At 36.8% G+C, this 24,633-nt stretch overlaps 2 protein-coding genes across 8 annotated transcripts; one reads left to right on the top strand and one right to left on the bottom strand.

Moving 5' to 3' along the window:
• Positions 1-173: 173 nt before the first annotated feature.
• Positions 174-15,491, top strand: fbxw11b (F-box and WD repeat domain containing 11b). 6 transcript variants are annotated; one of them, XM_051907815.1, is made up of 13 exons: positions 174-335; positions 2,847-2,906; positions 4,292-4,511; positions 5,930-6,116; positions 6,340-6,430; positions 6,805-6,942; positions 8,191-8,309; positions 8,456-8,705; positions 10,318-10,436; positions 11,041-11,151; positions 11,860-11,938; positions 14,364-14,566; positions 14,655-15,491. In XM_051907815.1, exons 1-13 carry the CDS (start codon positions 297-299, stop codon positions 14,923-14,925), a joined length of 1,887 nt encoding a protein of 628 aa, XP_051763775.1. In that variant the 5' UTR covers positions 174-296; the 3' UTR covers positions 14,926-15,491. The 6 variants fall into 6 exon arrangements, with proteins under 6 accessions (XP_051763775.1, XP_051763774.1, XP_051763780.1 ...); XM_051907814.1 differs by having other exon boundaries at positions 179-335; positions 4,271-4,511; XM_051907820.1 differs by having other exon boundaries at positions 181-335; positions 14,402-14,566; positions 14,655-14,974.
• Positions 15,492-16,258: 767 nt separating this feature from the next.
• fgf18b (fibroblast growth factor 18b) lies at positions 16,259-24,124 on the bottom strand. 2 transcript variants are annotated; one of them, XM_051907827.1, is made up of 5 exons: positions 23,424-24,124; positions 21,689-21,728; positions 21,408-21,585; positions 19,518-19,624; positions 16,259-18,469 (listed from the first exon to the last, which is right to left on the bottom strand). In XM_051907827.1, the coding sequence occupies exons 1-5, from the start codon at positions 23,453-23,455 to the stop codon at positions 18,185-18,187; spliced, it is 642 nt and encodes a 213-aa protein (XP_051763787.1). In that variant the 5' UTR covers positions 23,456-24,124; the 3' UTR covers positions 16,259-18,184. The 2 variants fall into 2 exon arrangements, with proteins under 2 accessions (XP_051763787.1, XP_051763786.1); XM_051907826.1 differs by lacking the exon at positions 23,424-24,124 and having other exon boundaries at positions 21,689-23,003.
• Between the last annotated feature and the right edge of the window lie 509 nt (positions 24,125-24,633).

Consider the following 24,633-nt stretch of genomic DNA (forward strand, 5'->3'; position numbering starts at 1 on the left):
CGCCAGCCAATAGCTGTTCATTTTACAAAACGGACAAAACCCTTTTTGTCATTCAGTGACCAACCACGATTGTTGTTACAGATTATGATCATGACGTAGTCTGTCTGTACCCGCTTTGTACCTTAGCAGCAGGAATTATCCAACCACAACGCGGACAACGCCCATTTGGTCACGTTTGGTTATTTGACAGCCAATCGGAGAAATCGAATCAAGTATTCTCTCGCCGCCTCCTTTCGTGACGTGCGTGTGTCGCAGGGCGGGGTTTCCATTTTCACTGCGAGTTTCGGGGAACAAACATGGAGCCGGAGATGGAGGACAAAACCTTAGAGCTGATGGTGAGTACTCGGCTGTGCTTTGAAAAAGATTTTCTGGTATGTTTTGAAGGCTTTCGAGTTTATAAATCCATATAACCGGTTATAAGGACAGCCTGGTTGAACATAACCAGCTTGTGGAGTGGGTAGGGATCGGTTGAGTTGAGGGGGGAAGGAGGGGTGAGGAGCGCGAGAGAAATGGCTGGCTAGGCTGACAGGGAGGGCCCTACTATATATTGCTGGCTCACTTGGTGGTTTTCACATCTCTCTCCCTTGATACAACAGCTGAGACGTTAGTAGACAATGCCAGCGGTTGTTTTTGGTCGCGGATGAGGATATTTATTGAGCTAGTGGCGGAGGTGGAGGGAGGGAAGCTGCCGCGGCATCGTGGTGAGTCCGAGTCTCATCGACTTTAGCCGGTGACTTGAGCTTCACTGCGGCGCCTCTGCGCCACTCACTCCTGCCTATAATTTGGTATTACAGACGAGTTGTGGTTCATATGAAGTCTCAGAATCCTTAACTGTGTTTAAAAGTGTTTAAAACAATAATTTCTCTCGCGCTAAAACGCCTCGTTTACTTTTCACGACGTATTTTAACTGGGGTTTAAAGCTGCGTAATAGGAAGTAACCGCTCGTGCTGTCAATTGCAAATGACGTTTCTGACCGAACGATGAGCAAATACAAATATTGTTAACTATTACAAGAATCATGGTTGAATATGTTTCAATATTTTGGTTTTAGTAACCACACATCTTTTTAGTTAAATACAAATATTCATTGTTGATGTGAAAGAAGCAATAGCAAGCGGCTAGGTGGCTAACCGCATCAAACCATTAGCCTACGCGAACCAATTACGGTATTTTCTTATTAAACTTATTGATTATTGTTTCGGACTTTTACGAATATAAATTTCATAATACTAACAATAAAAATAAACTGAATACCTCCAAGTTTGTCCCTCACTAGTTGAACATCATATTTGACATGATTTGTTTCTGTGTATTCTTATTATCAATTTTAATTAAATAAAACAGTTATAATCTTAATTTAAACGTTTATTATGGTGCCTTTTAAAATAACTGTGTCTTGTTTTAAATATGTCCTTAATTAATAAGGCTGTCTCTGAATCAATATCTGCCAGTCAATACAATATCATTATAGAATCAGTTTTACAGAGTGGATTTGCTTCTTGTTTCCATGGATACACTGAAAAGGGTAGGAGTGAATGCTCTCGACTTTGTCCACTTGTATTATAAAGCTTGAGAAAGATAGATGGCTTTTGCTTGAAGATAACAAGCCACGTGCATTTGTATATAGACTGCAGAGGACTCATAATGAAACAAAAACTAATACAAATGTCAAAAACACAATACAAAATACTAAAACTTTAAGTAAAATTATAATGAAATCATAATGTAAAAACTTGAAATTAATCATTTGAAATATTAATAACTATAATACTACTATCTCAGTGATAGTAAAATAACACAGGTGTCTAGCTTTGATTTCACACCCCTTTGAGTCCACAGAGCTTTTGCCGAAGTTTGTAAAGAGTTGGCTGATATTTACGATAAGAACGGTGATTATGAATTAAAGCAGGTGCTGAGTCTTGGATATTAAGAGCGACGATATGGATCATGGCATCATCTCTGTCTTGCCTGTGTTTGGGATGTAAGCATATCCTTGTGGTGGCCTTGGCTAGGGGACAGCTGTTGACACGATACCCAAACGCCTACACACCCTGCCCGATCCCACGTCTTTACCGCATGCTGATGGAGAATCTGTCCAATTATTCAGCACACAGAGATCGTAGGCTGGTGCTCAGTCCTTTCATCTGCTTTCCAACAAACAATGCAATGAGATTATGAACATATGCAAGCAGATGATGAAAGGGTCATGTGAGGGAGTGTGTGTGTGTGTGTGTGTATGTATATAATATATATATATATATATATATATATATATATATATATATATATACAGGTTATATATATTTACAACTTACAGGTTATAAGGTTTACTGTAACTGTGGGTGCTCAGTTTTTTTTTTTTTTTCTTCTGTCATTTAGACAGAATATCATGTTATTAAAGTCTTAAGTGCTACACACAGGCTATTTAAGACAGTATTGGCTATGACTTGATGTCAAATGCTAGACTAAGACACTTTTCTCCGCTCCTCAAATACATGAAACATTTGCCTATATATATATATATAGTGCTTCTTGAGTAAAGAAAACACTACTTATTCAAAGAACCAAACAGACAAGCAGAGATGGTCCAAATTGTGTGTGGCACTTCATTCGTGCTTGAGGCGGGGTGGAGTTATGAGGTTTTACAGACTTTTTGAAGTTATGAGGTCGAGTCACAAACTCTTTTTAAATAATTTTTATTGGCTAAAAATTTGAGACAAAATATAGAGATACAGTGTTTCTGCCTGAATAGGAGTGATTCTGATTTATATTTTGGTCCTTTTTGCATTTTTGGTTCAATTTTATTTAAAGCCGACATTGTGAAATAATAGTGATTTCTTCTGCAGAACACCTCTGTCATGGACTCGCAGACTGCAGACCGCTCCCCAAAGATCACAATGTTCAAGGTGAGGTGGATGAGACGTACCTCCGTGTTTGTCAAAGTCTTTAAAAATAATAAACAGAAACTACAATAAGGATAATTTGAGTAGCCTCTCCCTGGACTATGAAGGATTTTCCATATTGAAGTACTGTTGACTTAGGTGTTTTGTTGGAGGGCATGGCCTGTGTTCATTTATGCAAGCCTTAATTGTATCCGCATTTAGGATCAGTGTTTCTTATCTTGCATTTTCGAGATGTTCTGGGTAATTACAGTGGTCCCAAATTATCTGGACACTTATACTACAGTTCAAAAGATTGGGGTCGGTAAGATTTTGTAATGTTTTAGAAAGAAATCTCTTATCCTCACCAAGACTGCATTTATTTGATCAAAAACACAGTATAAGCAGTAATACTGTGAAATATTATTACAATTTAAAATAACTTTTTTGTTGTTGTTGAATGTATCTATATTAAGATGCAATTTATTTCTGGCAAAGCTGAATTTTCAGCAGCCGTTACTCCAGTTTTCAGTGTCACATGATCCATTAGAAATCATTCTAATTTGCTTATTTGGTGCTAAAGAAACATTTCTTATTATCATCAATTATAATCAATGATGTTTAATGGAAACAGATACATTTTTATTCAGGAATCTTTTGTAACATTATTAATGTCTTTACTGTATGTCACCTTTGATCAATTTAAGGCATCCTTGATGAATAAGTGTTTTTTTTTTTTTTTTTTTTTTAATTTTTTTTATAAATCTTAGTGACCCCAAACATTTGAACGGTGATGCAAGTCACACTTTAAGCTATCTGAATTTGATATTAAAACAAGTAGCATCTGCAAACATAAAACATTTTTCTCACTCAACTTCACTTGAGACATTTGTGCACTTACTTTTAACAAAACCAAAGTTATTTTAGTGGATGTATGAGATCAGTTCACCTGAAGCTCACACAGATGTCCTAGCAGAGTAACCACACATTAGATCACACATTTGACTACCAGAAAATGAAAATGTCCAGATTTATTCCAACAAAGCACCAAACATCTTTTTGTGAAATGTTTTGCAGTTTGTTTGCTTTTTTTTAAAATGTCATTTAAATGCTCAAGTAATTGTGTGGGGCTGCATGTACAGAGCAAGTTTGATGAGTTGTTTGTGATTTTTAAAAGCAGGAGAATTTTATGTAGAAACTCCTATCACTGTATGTTAAGTCAGTAACTGTAAGCAGCTTTTTAATAGTTTAACATTTTTCTGAGTAAATGCATATGCCTTGAAATACTATGATAGTTTTCATTCTCCCTTTGCCCAATCCTTTCCAATACAGATTTTGCTTTTTGCCTCATCTAATATATCTTTTTGTTTTTCCTTATACGATTCTCCCAGCCTATCTTTATCTGTCCTCAGGTGACTAATGGACCCTTGACGGGCTCTAGGAAGCGGCCATCGGAAGGAAATTACGAGAAGGAGAAGGACGTGTGCATCCAGCTCTTTGATCAGTGGTCTGAAGCAGACCAAGTGGAGTTTGTGGAACACCTGATCTCACGCATGTGCCATTACCAACACGGCCACATAAACTCCTACCTCAAACCCATGCTCCAAAGGGACTTCATTACGGCACTGCCAGGTATTACATGTAGCCTTAAGATTAAAGAGAGACCATGTTTGTATAAGCCAATTTTAGTATATCTCTAAAACTATATATAAAATAAGTTATATTTTATAAAAGTTGAAATCAATCTTTCATTGCAATCAAATTAACCCTTTAACATATGTTTTTTATTGTTAATGATTCATCAGTGCATGTTATTTTAAGTATAAAAGTTCTTGTTCATATTTCATCAGAACATACACTATCCTTCAAAAGTTTAGGGCCAGTAAGGTTTTTAAGAAATTAACACTTTTTTTTTATTCAGCAGGGATGCTTTAAATTGATCAAAAGGGAAAAAAAAAAAAAAAAAAAAAAAAAACGGAATAAATTCAAAATACAGTAATACTGTGAAATATTACATTTTAAAATGATTTCTATTTCAATATATTTTAAAATGTAATATTTCACAGTATTACTGTATTTGATCCATAGATGCAAACTCCTCACCTTTCAGTGAGAACTCACCTTTTTGAGATCAAAATAGGTCACCTATGGGATTTGCATAGATCCAACGAGAAAGTGTTTTATGGGGGGTAGGGGGGTCTACAAGGGTACTTGGGAACTTACAAGGGTAAATAAAGAACTGGTTGTTTCAATAAGTACTGTACAGTGTTTCCTTTACTGTTTACTTTATAAACTATGTCTATAATGGGTAATATTTTATGTATTTGAGGTCTGAGATGTGGAAAACAGTATTGCAGTCTAATCAGCCAATATTGTCTTAAATATCCTGCATAGCATTGTTTGTGCGAAAAATTACAATTTTTATACATTAAGGGATTTTTTTCATTGATTTTTTTTATTTTTTTTTATTTTTATATTTTTTTTATTACCCTGTAAGAACCTACAAATGAGCATATAAAGCAAATAACTTTAAAAAAAAAAATGCCCCCTGCCCCGTGCAATGTTCTCACCTTTTTCCCCCTTACCTGTTTGCATCCCTGTTGATCAAATAATTGCAGCCTTTATAAGCATTAAAGGATTCTTTCCAAAAAATTAATAAAAGGAAAAAGCTTAAATAATTTAAACATGGTGTATCTTGCTCCATCTCTGATATCAGAGATGGAGCAAGATACACCATGTTTAAATTATTTAAGCTTTTTCCTTTTATTAATTTTATTAATATAATATTAAAATAATATTATAATATTAATATTTTATTATATATATAATTTTTTTTTTTTTTTTTTTTTTTTTGTTAGCTGACATTACCAAACCATTTTTTTTAATCTCCGTTTTTGTATTTAATGCCCACTTTTTATTGAGTCACTTCTTGATGTATACTTGATGTATCCTATCCTTTGTGTTGATGTTAAGAAGACATATTAACCAGTATTCTTATTCATTGTTTTTCCTGCTTTTAACTCTTTTATTCTTTTTCCTTTGTGTTCCAGCTCAGGGTCTGGATCATATAGCAGAGAATATCTTGTCTTTCCTGGACGCACGCTCGCTGTGTTCGGCTGAGCTGGTGTGTAAGGAATGGCAGCGTGTGATTTCCGAAGGCATGTTGTGGAAGAAGCTAATCGAGAGGATGGTTCGGACAGACCCGCTGTGGAAAGGCCTTTCAGAGAGACACCAGTGGTGAGTCATGGTGCTGATATGACTGTTTACATCCCCCAAAACCCCTCATTTATACATGAGGTTTAACAACAACCTCATCATTATATCTCAGTGGTGTAATTCTCCACCAGACATGCTTGGAACCTCCATTTAGGCTGTCTTGTACATCTTATTTGGCCTTGAATTATGAAGGGACTTGTTTATGTCAGTTTATCAGGGATGTTTATTGCTGTTTGCTTTACAGGGAAAAATACCTGTTCAAGAACCGCACAACAGAAGTTCCACCAAACTCATACTACCGCTCTCTTTATCCGAAAATCATTCAGGACATCGAGGTGAGCAAAGCAAACGTTGTTTCTTTCTGTCTTGTCCTTTTATGAGTGTAATATGATGTTAGGTCTTGTCTGCTCATGCCAGAAATGTTTTTAAGGAAAGGGAGGTAGTAACTCTGAGCATTTGTTTGTTCATTTGAGCAAGCAGGAGCAGTGATTTAACCTCAGGGGTGGGCGGCAGGCCTCATGTAACCTAGCTCTGTCTTTTTCATAGCTGCCATCTGAATAATCAGTGCACAGCCATCAGCTATTTAAATATTACATTTACAAATGTAATATTAAAATGGTCCACTTTTTTTAGTTAATGTCAGTGCATAATCATTTTGATTAATACGAGTAAAATAATTACTTAAATTACTTGCTGTTCCTGTTCCCAGACCATCGAGGCGAACTGGAGGTGTGGCCGACATAACCTGCAGAGGATCCAGTGTAGGTCGGAGAACAGCAAAGGTGTTTACTGCCTCCAGTATGACGATGAAAAGATCATCAGCGGACTACGAGATAACTCCATTAAGGTGTGACCGCACTCTGCCTGTGTGTTTCTTGTGAACCTCGTGTGGGTTTACTGAAGTCATCACTGGTAAAAACCACAGTCTGATTGCATCCTTATGCAGGTGTCGTTTAAAAATGCTAACCACATTTGACATCAAGTGTGTTCTCGTGAATTATGCCCATGACGTGTTTAATCACATTTTGCAAATGCACGATTTTGTGACTGGTTGGGGTAACATGAGTTCAACAAACAAAGGGGTTCAAAATGTCTTTAAATAGAAACATGCTTTGAGTTTTAGATTTACACAGTTAAAATTCTCCCCATGTATTATAATACTGAAACTATTGAGACTGTATTGAAACCGATTCACAGTGATTTAAGTGACTCTACATATGAGCAATATCAATAGTCATTCTTCCCTTAGGTAGTGTTAGGGGTTTGTTTAAAGTCACACTCTCTTTAGTTCAGTGTGGTAAACATCCGATTTTTCTCATCTGAGAAATTCAGCTTGTGTATCTCTAGGGATGTGTCATATTGGTGACTATCGATAACAATGATTATTTATTTATTTATTTTATTTTTTACAAGGTCAGTGTTTTTAAATAAGTATAATGGCATATTTTTGAAAAAAAAAAAAAAATGTATACTTTTCAGCAAGGATGCATTAAATTGATCAAAAGTGGCAATGACATTTATGCTAGAAAAGATTTATATTTCAAATAAATGCTGTTCTTACGAACTTTATCAGTTTAAGAAAAAATATACTGCAGCACAACTGTTCAACGATGATGATGATAATAATAATAATAATAATAATAATAATAAATGTTTATTGAGCAGCAAATCAGCATATTAGACTGATTTCTGAAAAATCCTATGACACTGAAGACTGGAGTAATGATGCTGAAAATTCAGCTTTGCATTACAGAAATAAATTGCATTTTAACGTGCATTTAAAATAGAAAACAGGTCCTTTAAATTGTAATGTTTCACAGTATTACTGTTTTTACTGTATTTTTATTAAATTAATGCAGCCTTTGAGAGCATAAGTGTTTTTTTAAACATTAAAACATCTTATAGGCTGACAGCATTGGCCAAAATATCGGTACATCTCAACTAGCAATGTGACATTATTGGACAGTAATGTAAATTTTGCAATAATTAGTCCGGTCCCGTTAGAAGTTTATATTTGAGATTGAAAAAATTCATGGTGTTTGCAAATGTGAAAAGACGTGTGTGTGTGTGTGTGTGTGTGTGTGTTTGTATTCAGATATGGGATAAACAGACTCTGGAGTGTTTGAAGATCCTGACAGGGCACACAGGCTCTGTGCTGTGTCTGCAGTATGATGAGAGAGTCATTGTTACCGGCTCCTCTGATTCCACTGTCAGGTCAGATTTCTATCGTTCTCTTGCTTTCTATAAGTCCTCTGTTCATTTCTCCATCCCCCCCATATCACTCCACATGTCTGTTCAGCTGGAATGAGTAAGGGACTGATAAAATCTGCGCTGACTTCTTGCCTTCTCTTTTTCCCCAGAGTTTGGGATGTGAACTCGGGGGAGGTTCTGAACACTCTGATCCATCACAATGAGGCCGTGCTCCACCTGCGATTCTGTAATGGGTTGATGGTCACCTGCTCGAAGGATCGCTCCATCGCTGTGTGGGACATGGCCTCTCCCACGGACATCAGTCTCCGCCGAGTCCTCGTTGGACACAGGGCCGCCGTCAATGTGGTCGACTTTGACGACAAGTACATTGTCTCTGCCTCTGGTGATCGGACCATAAAGGTCAGCGCTCCAATCTCTGAATGACTGTTGTCAGCATCAATCAAACCACAAATCAATGCTCTTAGAGTTGTATATGATTTCAAATATATCTGCATCCAATACATATCACAGGGAGGTGACTCTTCTGTATTTATACGGATTTCTATATTTTTCCTGAAGTTTTGACCCACGTGAAATGCGTAAATATGAGGAAAAAATGGTTTTGGGTGGGGGCGGGGTGGGTTGTGCTGGTTAGGGCTGTCAAAATGGGTGAAAAACTAAATTTGAATTTTATATTTAAATAATAGTAATATTTAAATTATATTCAAAGTTAAGACTATTACAGTTAGAGGGAAAAAAAGCTTTTGGCTTTTCTCCTAAGGCCACGAGGGCACAATGAGCAAAATATTAATGCACAGCATTAAATTGTTTATTCAAAGCAATGAAATAACATGACTGTCTATAAAAACTGACACTGTGCATAACGTTTAAACTAACATTCATAAATAAAATATAATTTTGTAAATTGCATAAACAATTATGAACATAACCGCATTATGTATTTATGCATAGTTGTTTTACGGTTTTGACGTAATCCAGATCTTCTCCGCATTGAGCTTCTCTATTTCTGCGGTGTTTTGCATTTAGCACCGCATCTAGTGAGTTCAACTGGATAGGCTAACAAAAACATTAAAACGCAACAATATTGCATCTTGTGCGCCACTGCCTGATGCACACCTAAAATTCGAATATACCGTTTTCCTCAAATCCAGCTCTGGAGGGCCACTGTCCTGCAGAGTTTAGCTCGAACCATAATTGAACTCACCTACCTGCAGTTTTCTAGTTAAAAAAAAAACGGACTAGCTTGTTTAGGTGTGTTTTGATTAGGGTTGGAGCAAAACTCTGCAGGATAGTGGTCCTCCAGGACTGGATTTGAGGAACCCTGCTATAAGGTCTCCCTGCGGTTTTCCGTCAAAATAAAAGCTCAATGGTTTAGTGCTGAAGTGGACTAGACTACATTGTCGTACAGCCAGGCTTGGACTATTCAGGTGTCCACTTGATTTGTCCAAAGCCAGAAATACCCAGCAGAGGGCAGCAGTGTAATGGCTTCTCAATTCTCTGTAGACTGGAGAAGCGCTACAATCCGCTGCCCTTGCCCAGAGTCCTCTTCAGCACTCGTATTCTCCAGCCGCTCTCTCCTAGATGCTGGATTCGGGGCAATCGGGATTCCAGGAACAGACAGCCCTGAGCCAGCACACCCATCGCTCTGGGAGGGGTGCCAAGTCATTCTGCTGCCCCCACCCTCTGAAAACATTCCCCAAATAATGAGGCAGGGCAGTATGGGCTGGTGTGTGTGGGTTTCTAGGGGTGTTTTCACATGTGCGCACACACAACTTCCTGAGCTTGAATATACTGGTGCTTCTTTAAATGCGCCAGTGGATTATTCTTAAAAAAAAAAAAAAAAAAAAAAGACACTGGTTAGGGAAAAAAAAAAACATATTTTATATATATATATATATATATATATATATATATATATATATATATATATATATATATATATATATGAAAGTTTTAAAGTGTTTAATGTTTAAACATAGTGTGATCTAATGTGTAGTGTAATGTTTTGCAGGTGTGGAGTACAAGCACCTGTGAGTTTGTTCGGACACTAAACGGTCATAAGCGAGGAATCGCCTGCCTACAGTACAGAGACAGACTCGTGGTCAGTGGCTCCTCAGACAACACCATCAGGTGTGTGCTAATAAACAATAATTTGAGTTTACATATACCAGTAATTGGTTGAAATAAAAAATAATAAATAAGTAAAAATCCAGGTCACATTCACCATAGGACAATTTAAGTTCCTTTTTTACCACCTAATTTTCAGTAGTGCTTATTTATTTTTGTAATAACTATTATATTTATCTATTCTTTTTATTTTTTTATTTCCTTTTTATGAATTTATTTATACTTATTATTAATTTATATATTTTTTTATGCTTAATTTTTTCTTATCTCATGTAATTTATTTTTATTTATTCTTTCCATTTCATTAAATTAGAAGGGCAACAAATGCTATCATGATCTATGAACTAAGTTTAGGTATAATTCTTTTTAAATGTAATAATTATTTTTAAAAAAAGGCTAATTTTTGATGTGAAAAGCTTTATTTGTCTGAAAGGGTCTTAACAGTAAACTTTATTTCCTTTATTTTCTTAATACTGAATATAACTACCCTACTTCTTATTTTCTTTGTTGGTATAATTGTACTATTGTGGGTATAATTTGACCTGGATTCACCCAGTTAGTTGCATTTGATTTATTTTCTCTCAAAATCTTTAATCTCTTTCTCCAGGCTGTGGGATATTGAGTGTGGAGCATGTTTGCGGGTTTTGGAAGGGCACGAGGAGCTTGTTCGCTGTATTCGATTTGATAACAAGCGGATTGTGAGTGGAGCGTATGACGGGTATGCCCAAATCTGATTTATTCAAAATTGAAGGGACTTTTATTGGCTTTTTTGCATTGCAGAGCATTGAAGAATAACAGAATGTGGAAAAAAACTATTTTTGCAACAGTTTGCTGACAGCCAAAAAAGACAGGGAGGGGAAGTTCATGTAAAAAGTCTCAATAATATTAAAAAAAAGTATTTCAAAATTGTAGCCTTGGGGATTGATGACTTGATGAATTAAGATGCACATTATAAAATAAATCTGTTAGCAAACTTTCTCCTTAAACTCCCTGCACTACTATTGCTGAAATGCATTGTAGTCTGGAGGATTAACTTTAAGCAGATTTTTTTTTTTTTGGTCTGGATTATGGCTGGTTTATTCCTGGCCTTAATGTGAATAATCTCTTTATTCTCACATCTTTAATTGCGGAGTTGCATTTGTCTGCTCCCTGTGCTCCAGTCATTAATCTGATACTTGAGCAGTACATCATACCCACACAGCCGAGGGAGCAGTCACTTTTAATCCTACAAAGCCCACAATTGAATCACAGATTATCTGTAGATTATGTGTGAAATGCGGCTGTAGAGCTGTTTTACAACAGATGAGAGAGGGATAACCAATGTATTGTGGATTATTTATGACTGTAATATTATTATTATTTTTTTTTTTTTTTGTGCACTGTCTAATGTGCTTTAATATGTTTGTGTTTGTGTGTGTGCGCGCAGTAAAATTAAAGTATGGGACCTACAAGCTGCTCTCGACCCACGAGCCCCAGCCAGCACTCTGTGTCTACGTACACTAGTGGTGAGTTCCCAAGCCCTCATAACCCAGCCACAAAACACTTCAAAACATACATTGTCTCAATTCATTATCTCTAAACAAAACTGCAAAATGGGTGCTCTGTAAATTCGGTGGTTGGTGTGTGTGTGTATATGTAAATTTATAAGTAGGAGGCCACCTTCAAAATTTAAATTAAGCGCCCTTCATGCTACGTTTCACGTACAAGTATGAAATTTGGTGTAAGTCAGGCAAACAATGTCCAAACTGCCCCAAAATTCACGTTTGATAAGAGTCCTGGCCTGAAGACATCTACATGCCAATATTAAGTTAGTCATAGCGCCACCTGTTGGCAACAGGAAATGGCATGCTTTACATTGTAATTCACTCCCTGAAACACATTTAAATATGCCATGAAGATCCAAACATACTAGAAACACGTTAAATCATGCAACACTTGGCTAAGTGCTAATGTATGCGATTTAAAGCCACGAAACAGGAAGTTGTTGTAACTCTGGCATACAATGTCCAGTCTGCCCCAAACTTCGCTGGTTTGAGAAGACCTGGCCTGAAGACATCTACATGCCAAAATGTAGTTATAGTCATATCGCCACCAGCTGGTAGCAGGAAGTTTGGCAAATACAAATGACTGATGTAGTCCTCCTATATTTATATACTTAAATGCATATTGCCCACCGTGCTCTGTTTTCCTAAAGCCACCGGGTGGCGGTGGCATGGGTGCGAGGGCCCTTTCATCGCTTCTTGCAGCTTTAATCAGCATTGAACTTTTCTCTTCATCATGGAATTCTGAAATAAATGTATTTTGCTTTCCATAGTTTAATGGCTGCTGAAAATTCAGCTTCGCCATCACAGGAATAAATTATGTTTTAAAATCTATTTATAAAAAAAAAAAAGTTGTAATATGGTTAGCATAAGGGAGATAAAAAAAAAAAATCAACTTACTGGCCACAAACTTTTGAAGAGTTGTGTGTGTGGGGGTGTGTATACCGTGATAAACCGAGAAAGAGAAAAAAAAAATATATATATATATATATATATATATATATATATATGTGTGTGTAAAAAGAAATTAAATCTTAAATTTGGATTTGAATATTACACAATATTTACTCAATATTTATTTTAGAAAATTTGAAGATCACTAAAAAAAAAAAAAGGAACATGTTTTACCAACATTTTAAAACTAACAAGTGGGATCTAAAACACTGCATGACTGAAGTTTGTCACATTTTGGTGAATTAACACTGCAATGTAAATGGAAGGGTCATGTTTTCAAGTGTGTGTTTTTTTTTTTTTTTTTTTTTTTTTTGGTGTGTGTGTAGACAAATTTTAAACATCTCTTTTAAATATGTACAAGATGACAAATTTCAGTCTTATAGTGTGCACTTGGAATTGATGAAAATCAGCGCTGTTACTGATAATCTCAAAATGCCCAAATATCAGTTTAATAATTGGTCTTTGCTAGGGCTGGGTGGTATATCAAGTTTGTACAATATGTATCAATATTATTATTTTTTTTTTTCTAAACCATATAGGATGAGGCAGTACCGTTTATATCGATATACAGTAGTTTGATATTACAAGCACGTGAGAAAAATAGCGGTGGACACAGTGAACATTATTTATATCAGGGCTCCTGGAGGGCCACTGTCCTGCGAAGTTTAGCTCCAACCCTAATTAAACACACCTGAACCAGCTAATCAAGGTCTTAGAAGGTATGCTAGAAGTTTACAGGCAGGTGTGTTAGAGCACAACAGAATACGAGTGCAGTAATTGACTAAAATATACATTTTGCTAAAATATTTGTTGGACATTAAATATGCCATATATAGAATTGTAAACCTAGAGGTGTATTTTTATTATAGCAGTAACTGTTAAAGGGACTGTTGCAATGAGGTAATCAAATGTAGGCTGATATAATTAAGCTCAGATGAGTCAGTGTGTTCTTCTTACCAGTTGACATTTAGTCTGTGCTTTTATTATTTAGCATTTTTAGTTTAACTTCTGCTTTAAAACATGTTGGTTTTGTTTTTAGATGTTGTTACAGTGTTAGAATGTAATGTCTTTTTTTTTTTTTTTTTTTTTAAATCCCTTTTTGACCCAAAGTTGCATGTGTTTTCATAGCCTTCAATATGAGCATTGTTTGTAGAACAACATTGGGCAGGATTTGAATTAAAAAAAAAAAAAAAAAAAAAAAAAAAAAAAAATTAATTCAGATTTTTCTTTATCCAAATAGAAAAAATTAGAAAATACAGATGTGTATACCGTATAATCATCATTTTGCCTTATTGCCCATCTCTATGCCTACGTGCTCTACTCTGTGTTATTCACACTGTTAATCAGCCCTCTGCATTGTCACGCGTTTATAGCACCGTAGATGATCTGATCTGCATCACGTCATTCCCAGTCTGTGCCTGATTTTGATCCACAGCAGCGATGTCGCTTCAATAATAGTCTGTCTGCGTATAGGAACATTCTGGCCGAGTGTTCCGGCTCCAATTCGATGAGTTCCAGATCATCAGCAGCTCCCATGATGACACTATCCTTATCTGGGACTTCCTCAACGTGTCAACCAACGGGCAGACGGAAGGACGATCGCCGTCCCGCACGTATACCTATATATCCAGATAGCAGGTAACGCATGTTTTGACTTGTACGATTTCATTCAAATTCACACGTCAAAATACAAACTCTAACTTACATGCGTGTGATCTCTTGACAGGGAAGCTCTGGTGGCGTGCGGAGTGTGTGCGAGTGTGTGTGGGGACTGTTTGGGTGACCCAGTCTCTGTGGAAGTGTGCCAGGATCAAAGGTCGAGGAACGCCACCACCACCCCCCCTCCCCTTCACCCTCCTCTCTCCATCTGTCCGTTTTATTTCTCCCCCTCTTCGGTCATTTTGAGGGCCGCCCCACGACACAAACTGCGTCAGTTCTCTTTCTCCCTCTCTGTGGAGGAGGAGACGGAGAAAAGATGGAGAGAGCAATGCCATTAAGCAGTGAACCTGAGGGTGGGCGTGGAGCCCACCCTCCCACCGCCATCACGTACAGAGTGACGGCTGCCCCAGCTCCGCCCCTTGGGCCCATGAACTCTGTATCTATCTTTTGTTTTTGTTTTTATTGATTAAAAAAAGAAAAACTAAAGGGAGAAGGCAAGGTCTGAGTGCCTTCCTTCCCTCAGGACTGTTCTGCATGAATGAGCGAGCGATGGGACGTGTAATGTGTGCTGGTCAACTCCTCGGTTTCTGACTTTTTTTTTTCCCCTTTTTTTTTTTTTTTTTTTTTTTTTAAGTTGGGAAATTGACTTCATATTTTCTTTTCTTGTGAAATCGTATGAATAATTGTAGTTTTTTCCTGATATGTCCTTCCATTTCTCGTTTTTAGCGCTGTCTGTCTCGTTCCCCTTTTCACTGTCTGCTCGTCTAGGTTCTGAATGACTCATAACTGATCTGAATTTAGTTGTAAACAGAATTGTCTTGTCTAAAAATGGTGTTGTATATTGAAAAGATTTTTTTAAAGAAAAAAAAGCGTTATTAATAAGAATAAAGTACTTGACTGTGAAGGAGTGTTAAGAAGCTTCCACAAGCATGTCGTGTTTTTTAGTGTGTGTGTTCATACGCATGATTCGTCCCTTTGAGATAAAGGCTTTCCAACAGGCCCAAGTTTCAGTAACCTGTCGTGATGGCTGCCAAGACCTTCCAAAAGCGCAGGGACGCTGTTCAAATATTTAAGTTTACCTCCTGTTCCGAATATGTGAACTGGCAGTACTGTCATTTTCGTCTTAAGATCGCCACCATGGCAACAGCCACAATACATCATTTCAGCACTGTAATGATTTAAAAATGTTTGAATGCAGAGCTCCGTCCTGTGTAAACTGCAGAATGGAATTCCATTGGAATAAGGCATTAGTATGAATGATGGTAGGCTATTGTCAGAATTTGAGATGCAAGGGTGGACGTGAGAGCGATGGAGACATTATAAAGAGGGAGGATCAAAGTCATTCTGCAGACAGGGAGAGAGAGACTACTGCCCAATATGGGTGATCAGGAATGTAGCAGACGACTAGAGTACAGACAAACCCTAAAAAACAGTCCTCATGTGTTTACTATTGAGGAAACTTCTGACTAACTTCTCAGTTATGCTGTACAGAGTTTAGCTTTCTTTGCATAGTCCGTTTCTATGTCAAACTGGTGAGTTTTAGGGCAGTAGTTTATACCCTCTGGGTCCACCAGGTGGCAATAACAGTGTTGGAGATGCAGCAAGTTTTGACCCCAAAGAACAGGGTGTACTAAAGGTGTCATGGAATGATAAAACACATTGATCAATGCGTCCACAAAATAAATATTTTAATAACATGAATAGTATCAAAATATCTCTCAAGATTTCACCAGCCCCAAGTGTTTTTGGGACAGAGTAATTTGTAACAGCAACATTTTGCATTACAACACTTGCAGGGCTGGAAGCTCCAGGGTCAGTTCGAATAACTGATCATTTACAAACTATCTAAAGTGAAAAAGTTGTGGCCTGTAATGGATATTTTGTTTTGAAAAAGCCATGAACATCAGTGTAGATCAGCGTTTGGTCAAACATGTCTTATATAGGCCAAGTTCTGCTCTAATGGATGTTACAGTCTTTTTAATGGTCAAAATATTTCATTTGTTATTCTGTGCTGCTAATATATATCGTTCAAAAGTTTGGGGTCAGTAATATAGTTTTATATATATATTTTATGCTTTTATTTAGCAAATGCGTATTATCGATCAAAAGTGACAATAACATTTGTTACAAAGATTTTGATTTCAAATAAATGCTGTTCTTTTGAACATTTTATTCATCAAACAGTCCTGAAATAAACCAGTTTCCTCAAAAATATTAGCACAACTGTTTTCAACATTGATAATAACAAGAAATTTTTCAGGAGCAGCAAATCAGCATGTTAGAATTAGCATATTATCATTTCTGAAGGATCATGTGACACTGAAGACTGGAGTAATGTTGCTGAAAGTTCAGCTTTGCTTCACAGGATTAAATTACATTTTAAAGTATATGAAAATAAGAAACTGTTATTCTGAGTTGTAAAATTTTAATATTTTGCAATATCTTAAATTTGAACAGTATTACTGTTTTTACTGTATTTTTTGATTAAATAAAAACAGCCTTGGTGAAGACTTCTTAAAGGGTACGTTTACGCAACAACAATGTACTAAAAACTTTGCGTTTTTCGTGTACAAACAACGTTGTCAAAACGATCCCGTTCACACAGATCTGCGAAAACAATGAAAAATGCTGTATTATGCTGACAGGCCAGTAGTTGGTGATGTCACTTTTTTTAAAGAAACACTACGTGTCTGTAGACTGAACACATAATACGCATGCGCATGATGTCACAGTTTTCACAATTTCGCTTTTTGTAGTTTACACTGAGACAATAACGGTATCGTTTTCAAAAACGTGCACTTTGAAACCCGTTTTCAAAAGTTTGCGGTTTCAGGCCACCAAAATGTTTCTGTTGTGTAAATGATTGGCCAAAACGCACAAGTTTTCCGATTTTAGTTGAAAAAGTGTAAACGGCCACTCAAAAACATAAAAAAAAAAAAAACTTACTGACCCCAAACTTTTGAACAGTAGTGTATGTCACTTTCTTTAAATTGCACTTTATTTCATTGGTTGCTGATACCTTCATTGCTGATGAATATGAAAGACACTCGATGCTCCTGGTGAAATGTGAACAGCAAAGTATCTGAGGCAAAACCAAAGGAGGGTCTAAAAAGTTTTCCTGTCAAATACATTGTGATTGACTTTGGTTCTTGGTATCTCATGGCTCTTACAGGCCCAAAGCTGACATTTTGATGAGTACAAAGCAGGTCCTTGCCCTTTTGGTCATGAGCATCCAAGTTGGCAAGTCTCAGCTGATGTGTATTAGGCCATGTACTTGCCATTTTTCCAGGCATACAACTTCACGCAAGTGTTTTGCCCTTTTGTGGTGGGACAAATCAAAGTCAGTGGCACTGGACATTAGAGGGGAATTCTTTGGCCTCTGAAGTGCTTGGTCCCCTTGTTGACAGGGTTCAGTGACTGGACACTTGCCCAGGAGTCTTTGGTTATGTTTGCATGATTACACAGTGTTTAAGCAACCTCGTCCTTTTTGACTTCCACCGAGAGGTCGGCCCTAAAGTCTAACCTACTTATGTTTCAAAGAAGAGCGTCTCTAGATCCTCTGTAAGAAGGGATCTTTGCGCACAAGTGTTTGTAGTATTATGGGAGTGGTGGAGGAGCGGTGGAGGTCTGCTGGACTCTTTTGCTCCTCTTGCTGACTGTGGTGAAGCTGCAGGGCTGCAGGTCGGGCTGCTCTCCTGGAGGGAAGCGTTTCATGAAATGCACATCTCGCTGGTTGGGTAACGTGTTTGGGCCCCTGCGTGGTCGGCCCCTTTTGGTGAAGCCCACGTACCAGCCTACGTAGCGCGCTGACATCCAAGCAGTGTAGTTATTCTCAAGCATTATCTCGATGAAAACGCAGCCTCCGTTTACGCTGCTGTCTTTCTGAAATGGAAAAAATGCATGTATTTACATAAAAAGCTCATTTAAAGGGTTAGTTCACCCAAAAATGAAAATTCTGTTGTTAATTACTCACCCTCATGTCATTTCAAACCCGTAAGACTTTTGTTCATCTTCAGAACACAAATTGAGATATTTTTGATTATATCCATATGAACTGAGTGGTTTAGTCCAAGATTTCTGAAAAGACTTGATCACTTTTTATGATGAACAGATTGAATTTAGGCTTTTACTCGCATATAAACATTGATCAGCGAACATAAACAGAAGCTCAACTGAACCTGAAAGTACAAACCTCTTGCGGAAATTCAAACATGCTGCGTGACACATGAGAATGAACCTCATTGGTTTTTGCACATGTCAAGCGAACAAGCTTGAACTTCTGTTTACCACAACTGATGTGTGGGCTGATGAATGCTTATATGTGAATAAAAGTCTAAATTCAATCTGTTCATCATATAAAGCGATCAAGTCTCTTCAGAAAATTTGGACTATACTGCTCAATTCATATGGATTAGTTTTACGATCTCTTTATGAACTTTTTGAAGCATCAAAGTTTCAATTGCGTAGCTGTCTATGGAGGGACAGAAAGCTGTCAGATTTCATCAAAAAGATCTTCATTTGCATTCTCAAGATGAACAAAAGTCTTACGGGTTTGGAACGACATGAGGGTGAGTAATTAATGACAGAATTTTCATTTTTGGGTGAACAAACCCTTTAATATAATTAGTTCCAGATGTCACTATCATTGGCCCATGATCTATTGTTTTGAGAAAATAATAAAAAGCTGATTTTGCAAAAACAAGCCTATTTAAGTTTTGGTCTCACTGGAATCATTGTGAAATAAGCTTGTTTTTGCCAGCTTTTTTCATCAACAGCCCAACGAAGATGTGCAATTTGTTGGGATTTCACTTTGACAAGTGACTTCTGGTTATTGTTTCAAATCATTCAGTGTGAACGCCTCTTCAGAATGTGAATGATTTAAAGGATGTAGATCCTACAATATAAAGTACAATAATTTTCAGTAACTCACCTTCCCCACAAGCTTCCCCTTACGGTTCATGCATAAGTAGTAGTTTGTCTCCTTCCCTCGTATTCTCACTTGACTCCCAAAGGTGTCGGCCTCCACCACGAGCTGGGCTTGTGAAGAAACACAAAAAGACAGACAGACAGGAATATAAAAAGGATGTAAATGATGCTTAAATGCAGTAGTTGCATTGGCATAGAAACTGAGTTTAGCAAGGCAGCTATAATTGGCAGATGATTTTTTAATTTCAGGTTGTAGTACAAAGATAAGATTTTTTAAACATTCTCGTGATTAATCGTGGAATTAAGCATACACCATTTATCTTGTTTAACATGTTCATTTTGTTATCATTTGCTATATCCAGCAAAGTAATCATTAGATTGAAGGGCGATTCTCACAAAACTATTTTCTGCAAGCTTTTCTCAAGGTAAATTTAGGTGTCTTTCCAAAAAAGGACACTTGGACCCTCAAAGACATCTTCTAGCCAAATGATACAAGGAGTCCATATAATTTATACATTTATGCACACCAAAACACCCATTAAAAAAAAAAATACAGAAAAAAAAACTTTTCACAAAAAACTTTTAATAATTCACAGTGTATAGTATGTGTACAGTGCAACAGCAAAGAGCTTGTTTAAAATGTAAACAACAATGTACATTTTAGACAAGTCAAGTTGTAATACTAAACAGGACCACATGGAGATGAATAAAGATGAATGGAGATGGAAAAAAAAACCTTAAACCAACTGCCTTGACCCTGACTGCATATAGCTACCTATAGTACACGGATCCATTCAGAATTACTAAACACAGCAACATACACATGACAGATCAAAACATTATCCTGAATGTGTGTGGAAACAATGTGAATGTACTGAAATGCGTCTATGCATAAATACAATGTGCGAGCAGTGCGTCGAGAGCACATCAATGTAACGGATTCACGCATGGTTACTGTACATCAACGTGTCCACAATCGTCTTTTTACCTTGATTACAATTCTCATCCATCAAAACTTTATAAGTGAGACGGTGGCTTGCTTTATTCAGCCGAGAAATGTAGTTTGCATACCATCTGTCCATGCAGCGGTGGATGTTTTGACAGTCCGTTAAGTCTGTATTTCACACAGCGCGATGCGTGAGGGCTCGTGCTCTTCAGAAACAAGCACAGAATATGCCAGAGCTCGTGTTTTAAAGCAAAACACACTGGATAGAATAATTAACTGAAAACGCAACATGAGTCTCTATTCTTTCTGCCATCTCTGATGTAATCAGCCTGGTTTTCTTTACATTAGCGCTGTTTTGGACTGATTGAATGAATTCGCTTACTGGATCATTGGACTGAAAACTTTCTCGGAGTTTAGAGGCTAAAAATGATCTCAAACAGAAAAACAAAATTTTGTTAAAGGGTTAGAACATAAACTTCTGCCTATCAGGGTTACAGGTGCTTGTGCCACTTTAGATGTTCAGTGTGATTAACTCCAACTCCAAAGATCATCTAACTGCATGACGTAAATAACCTTAATGACGCAATTTCACATGCTTCATTAATGTATTTGCGTTAAGGATTTTGAATTAATCACGTGTTTACGTTGACAGCCATAATATTCAGTAAGTGGTGTATTATAAATTTATATTTTTATAAAAACAACTAATATATATATATATATATATATATATTAAAAAACATATATAACCAATTAAGTAAAATTAATTACATTTTATATATTTCAATTTATATAAAATGTAATTAATTTTACTTAATTGGTTATATATATATATATATATATATATATATATATATACACTTTTGATTTAATCAGTTATTTAAAGAGCGTTAATGTAATGTTTTCCTAAATGTACAAGTAGGCCGACACATTCAGATTATTTCTTACCATATTTGTCCCCATCCTCTCCCATGGCAGTGATTTTCTTGCCGAGCACCTGGATGTGTTTTCCACTGGTCCGGCTGTATAGTTGGTAAACCCGATGGTGCTTCCGGCTCAGGCCATCCCGCACCCCTGTCTGATTCTCTACGTGAACTCCAAAGTTAACATTTTCCACTGCTAACACCTGCACAAACACAGGAGTCAGCCACAAATCACTTTTATTGATTTATGAACTATCAATTGATATATGGTTTTATTATCGGTAACACATTGCAGACTATAAGCACCTGTAATGGGCTGTAGAACAGTAACACGACCTGGAAGCATCTGGCCAAAGAGAAATAGAAAAGACACATGTGATTGTGTGACTTTTGCATTCATTTTAGTTGCTTTTTTAATCTATTTAGAGAAGATTAAAGTTGGTTAGCACACTTTTCATTCCTTGTTGAATATCTCTGGTGAATCAAACATTAAGATAACCCTACTAGATGCAGATGAAAATCTTAAGTCCTGAGGTAAAAAAAAATAATTGATATATTCAGTGTAACAAAATATTTAGCTTTTTTAAATCTATGACTATATTTTTATTATAGAGTTGGTTGGTACAGTGTTAAAAGGCTACAGTTTAAAGAGGGAGGCAACAAGAAAAAAAAGAAGAAGATGAAAATGTTTATTTTAACCCAAACTAACACCACATGTGAGTATCTGCATGTATTTAAAGATCAATGTTCAGGTCTGCTATGAATTGTTAATAATACTTTATACATATGCCAACCAAGCTAACTCACTCTCTTTTCTTAAATGATGTCAGCCAAGCATTATAATGTATCGCAGGCCTCCAAATTTTATACCATAATTGCTTCCGATCCTTATTAACCAACATTCACATATTTTGTCTTTTTCAATTATTATTTTTGAATCGTTTTAGCTGGAAGGGTTAAGGGCTTTTTGTTACACTCAAAGGTCACAATTTTTGATTGATTGCACCTGATTATGACCCATAAATGAACCCTGATCCAACCAGTTCAGGTCTCTCCTATTTTATGAACACTTCTTATTCAACAAAATGTCACTACTGATTTTGATATGTAAATGTGATGCTCATTTTTGTGTGGATCTTGAGCATTTAAAATAAATTAAAAACTAATCATATATACAATGGCTTGAATACACCTAATCTATGATGGAACATGTTTTCAATTTCTGAATTCACATAACTTTTATCATTTTTTTTTCTTCTGGTGCTTAAAGTATAAATGTCTAAGTTGTGTAACTGTCTGGATATTTAATAAGCTGGAATACTTGGGGGAAAAAATGCCATTAGTTGTTTGGTATAACGTTATGATTTTTTAAAATAAGCTGTAAAGTAATTGTTATTTTAAATTGTTATTAAAATATTGGGGGGGAAACATCTGGCCACTTAATTAAAGTCACTGTGGTGTAACCAACATGCAGGAAGCCATTTTGTGTTGCAATGTGCCAAGAAAACCATAAAACAGAAGGGACCCCTTTAGAATGTGTGCCCTGATTAACATTTTTTACATTAAAAAAAGAGAGACATTTTAAAACATTTTTTTTCCGGGTCAAATGGAGTAAGCAATATTTGTGATATTCATGACTATTTTTATTACTTTAAAAATAATAGTTTATATGAAATGTTAGTTTTGCATAATAATTAATTCTCCATTATTATTATTTTTATATATGAATTTAAGTCATCCTTATTTGTAATTGACTGACACGTGACTAATATAGAACAGGGCAAGCAGTCTAAGTAGGATTCAGACATATAAAGTCTCTTCATCATCATCATCATCATCATCATCATCAGATCATCAGTGCTGTTATCTGAGGAGAGACTAGGTGGGATGTGTTATTATGAGAACACAGCATCTGCTGAGGCAACATCGTCTGAGCCAGAGATGAGAAACACAACAAATGCTCAGCCTGGACCTATCAGTATGGAGACTAACTACAAAAAGCCTTCAACTCATACTGAATGATCTTACACGTGAAACTTACAGCACGACAGCAGAGGACAGGATGGACTGCATCGCTCCAGCGCTTCAATCACCCCGGACAGTGAGATCTTTGAGGCGATGGTTTTAAAAACTGGAGCCAAAACCGGACACAGACCCAGGTGAGCATCTGAGCGCGCGTTGGAGGATTGTTCAGAGAGAGTCTTCTCGCAAGCAAACCTGTTCAGATGTATACTCGAGAACGACAGGTGAAAAACAGGTCATCCTCCTGTGTGACCCCACACTCCACATGACACACTGACAATAGATGGATATTAAAAAGCTTCCCAGTGTTCCTTCTTGCAATATCCTTAAGAACGCTGCTGTCTTCACACAAAAACCCAGAATTCAGGGGTCCTCCTGCCCTTTAAGAAGTCTTTGCTAGATTTTCTCCTTTTCCAGGCTTCTTTTGTTTGGCTGTGGGGTGGAAAGGACCCCTCTCTCGCCACAGGACAGTGCGTTTGCTGAATGAGAAGGAAGCGCAGCTGAAGTGGAACGGAGATGGGCGGGGTGCGCGCAGGGGCAGGGATGGTGATGGGACGATGTTTCTAGCTCACTTATCATCACCAAGGTGGAGCGATGGAAGAGAAGCGGTTCGACCGTCCAGTAATAACCTAATTCAAAACTTTCAGCACTTTAAAACTGCTTACATAAACCGAGTGACCTTTTAAGAGAAATCGTAAATGGAGAAGGTTCGTGACAGTATGGACGTCCCACTTAAAGCAGGATTCAGTCATATTTTTGCTAATTAAACGAAATTAATAGTGTTTTGAGAAATACCAAACGCGATAGAGACTCCAGTCCTGTCAGTCATTTGGGGAAAAAATGTTTTATTGTACATGGAGCGGGGCGCCCCCTCACGGTCGCCGCCATGTTGACATAACATTGCCGTGTCATGCAATTAGGCTACTGCACAAACACAACTAACGTTACACAACCCGCAAATACAACCATGAAAATCTGTTTTGATTAAATCTAGAATATCCACTATATGGATATGTGTAGTGTAAGATGGAGGAAAACAAATGAGCAGTAACAAAACGATAAAGATAAACAAACAAGCAACAGCAGTTAGCAAACAAACCTCATGCATCCACACCAACAGGTGTCAGTATAAAGTCCAAAACCACTGGTAGCTACTATTGGGGTAAATAAGTACCAGCTAAACCTAAACAAACACTTACTTAGTGCATCCTTAGCAAATGTGATTTCTG

The sequence above is a fragment of the Ctenopharyngodon idella genome, chromosome 10 (genome assembly GCF_019924925.1).
Source record: "Ctenopharyngodon idella isolate HZGC_01 chromosome 10, HZGC01, whole genome shotgun sequence".
NCBI classification, from domain to species: domain Eukaryota; kingdom Metazoa; phylum Chordata; class Actinopteri; order Cypriniformes; family Xenocyprididae; genus Ctenopharyngodon; species Ctenopharyngodon idella.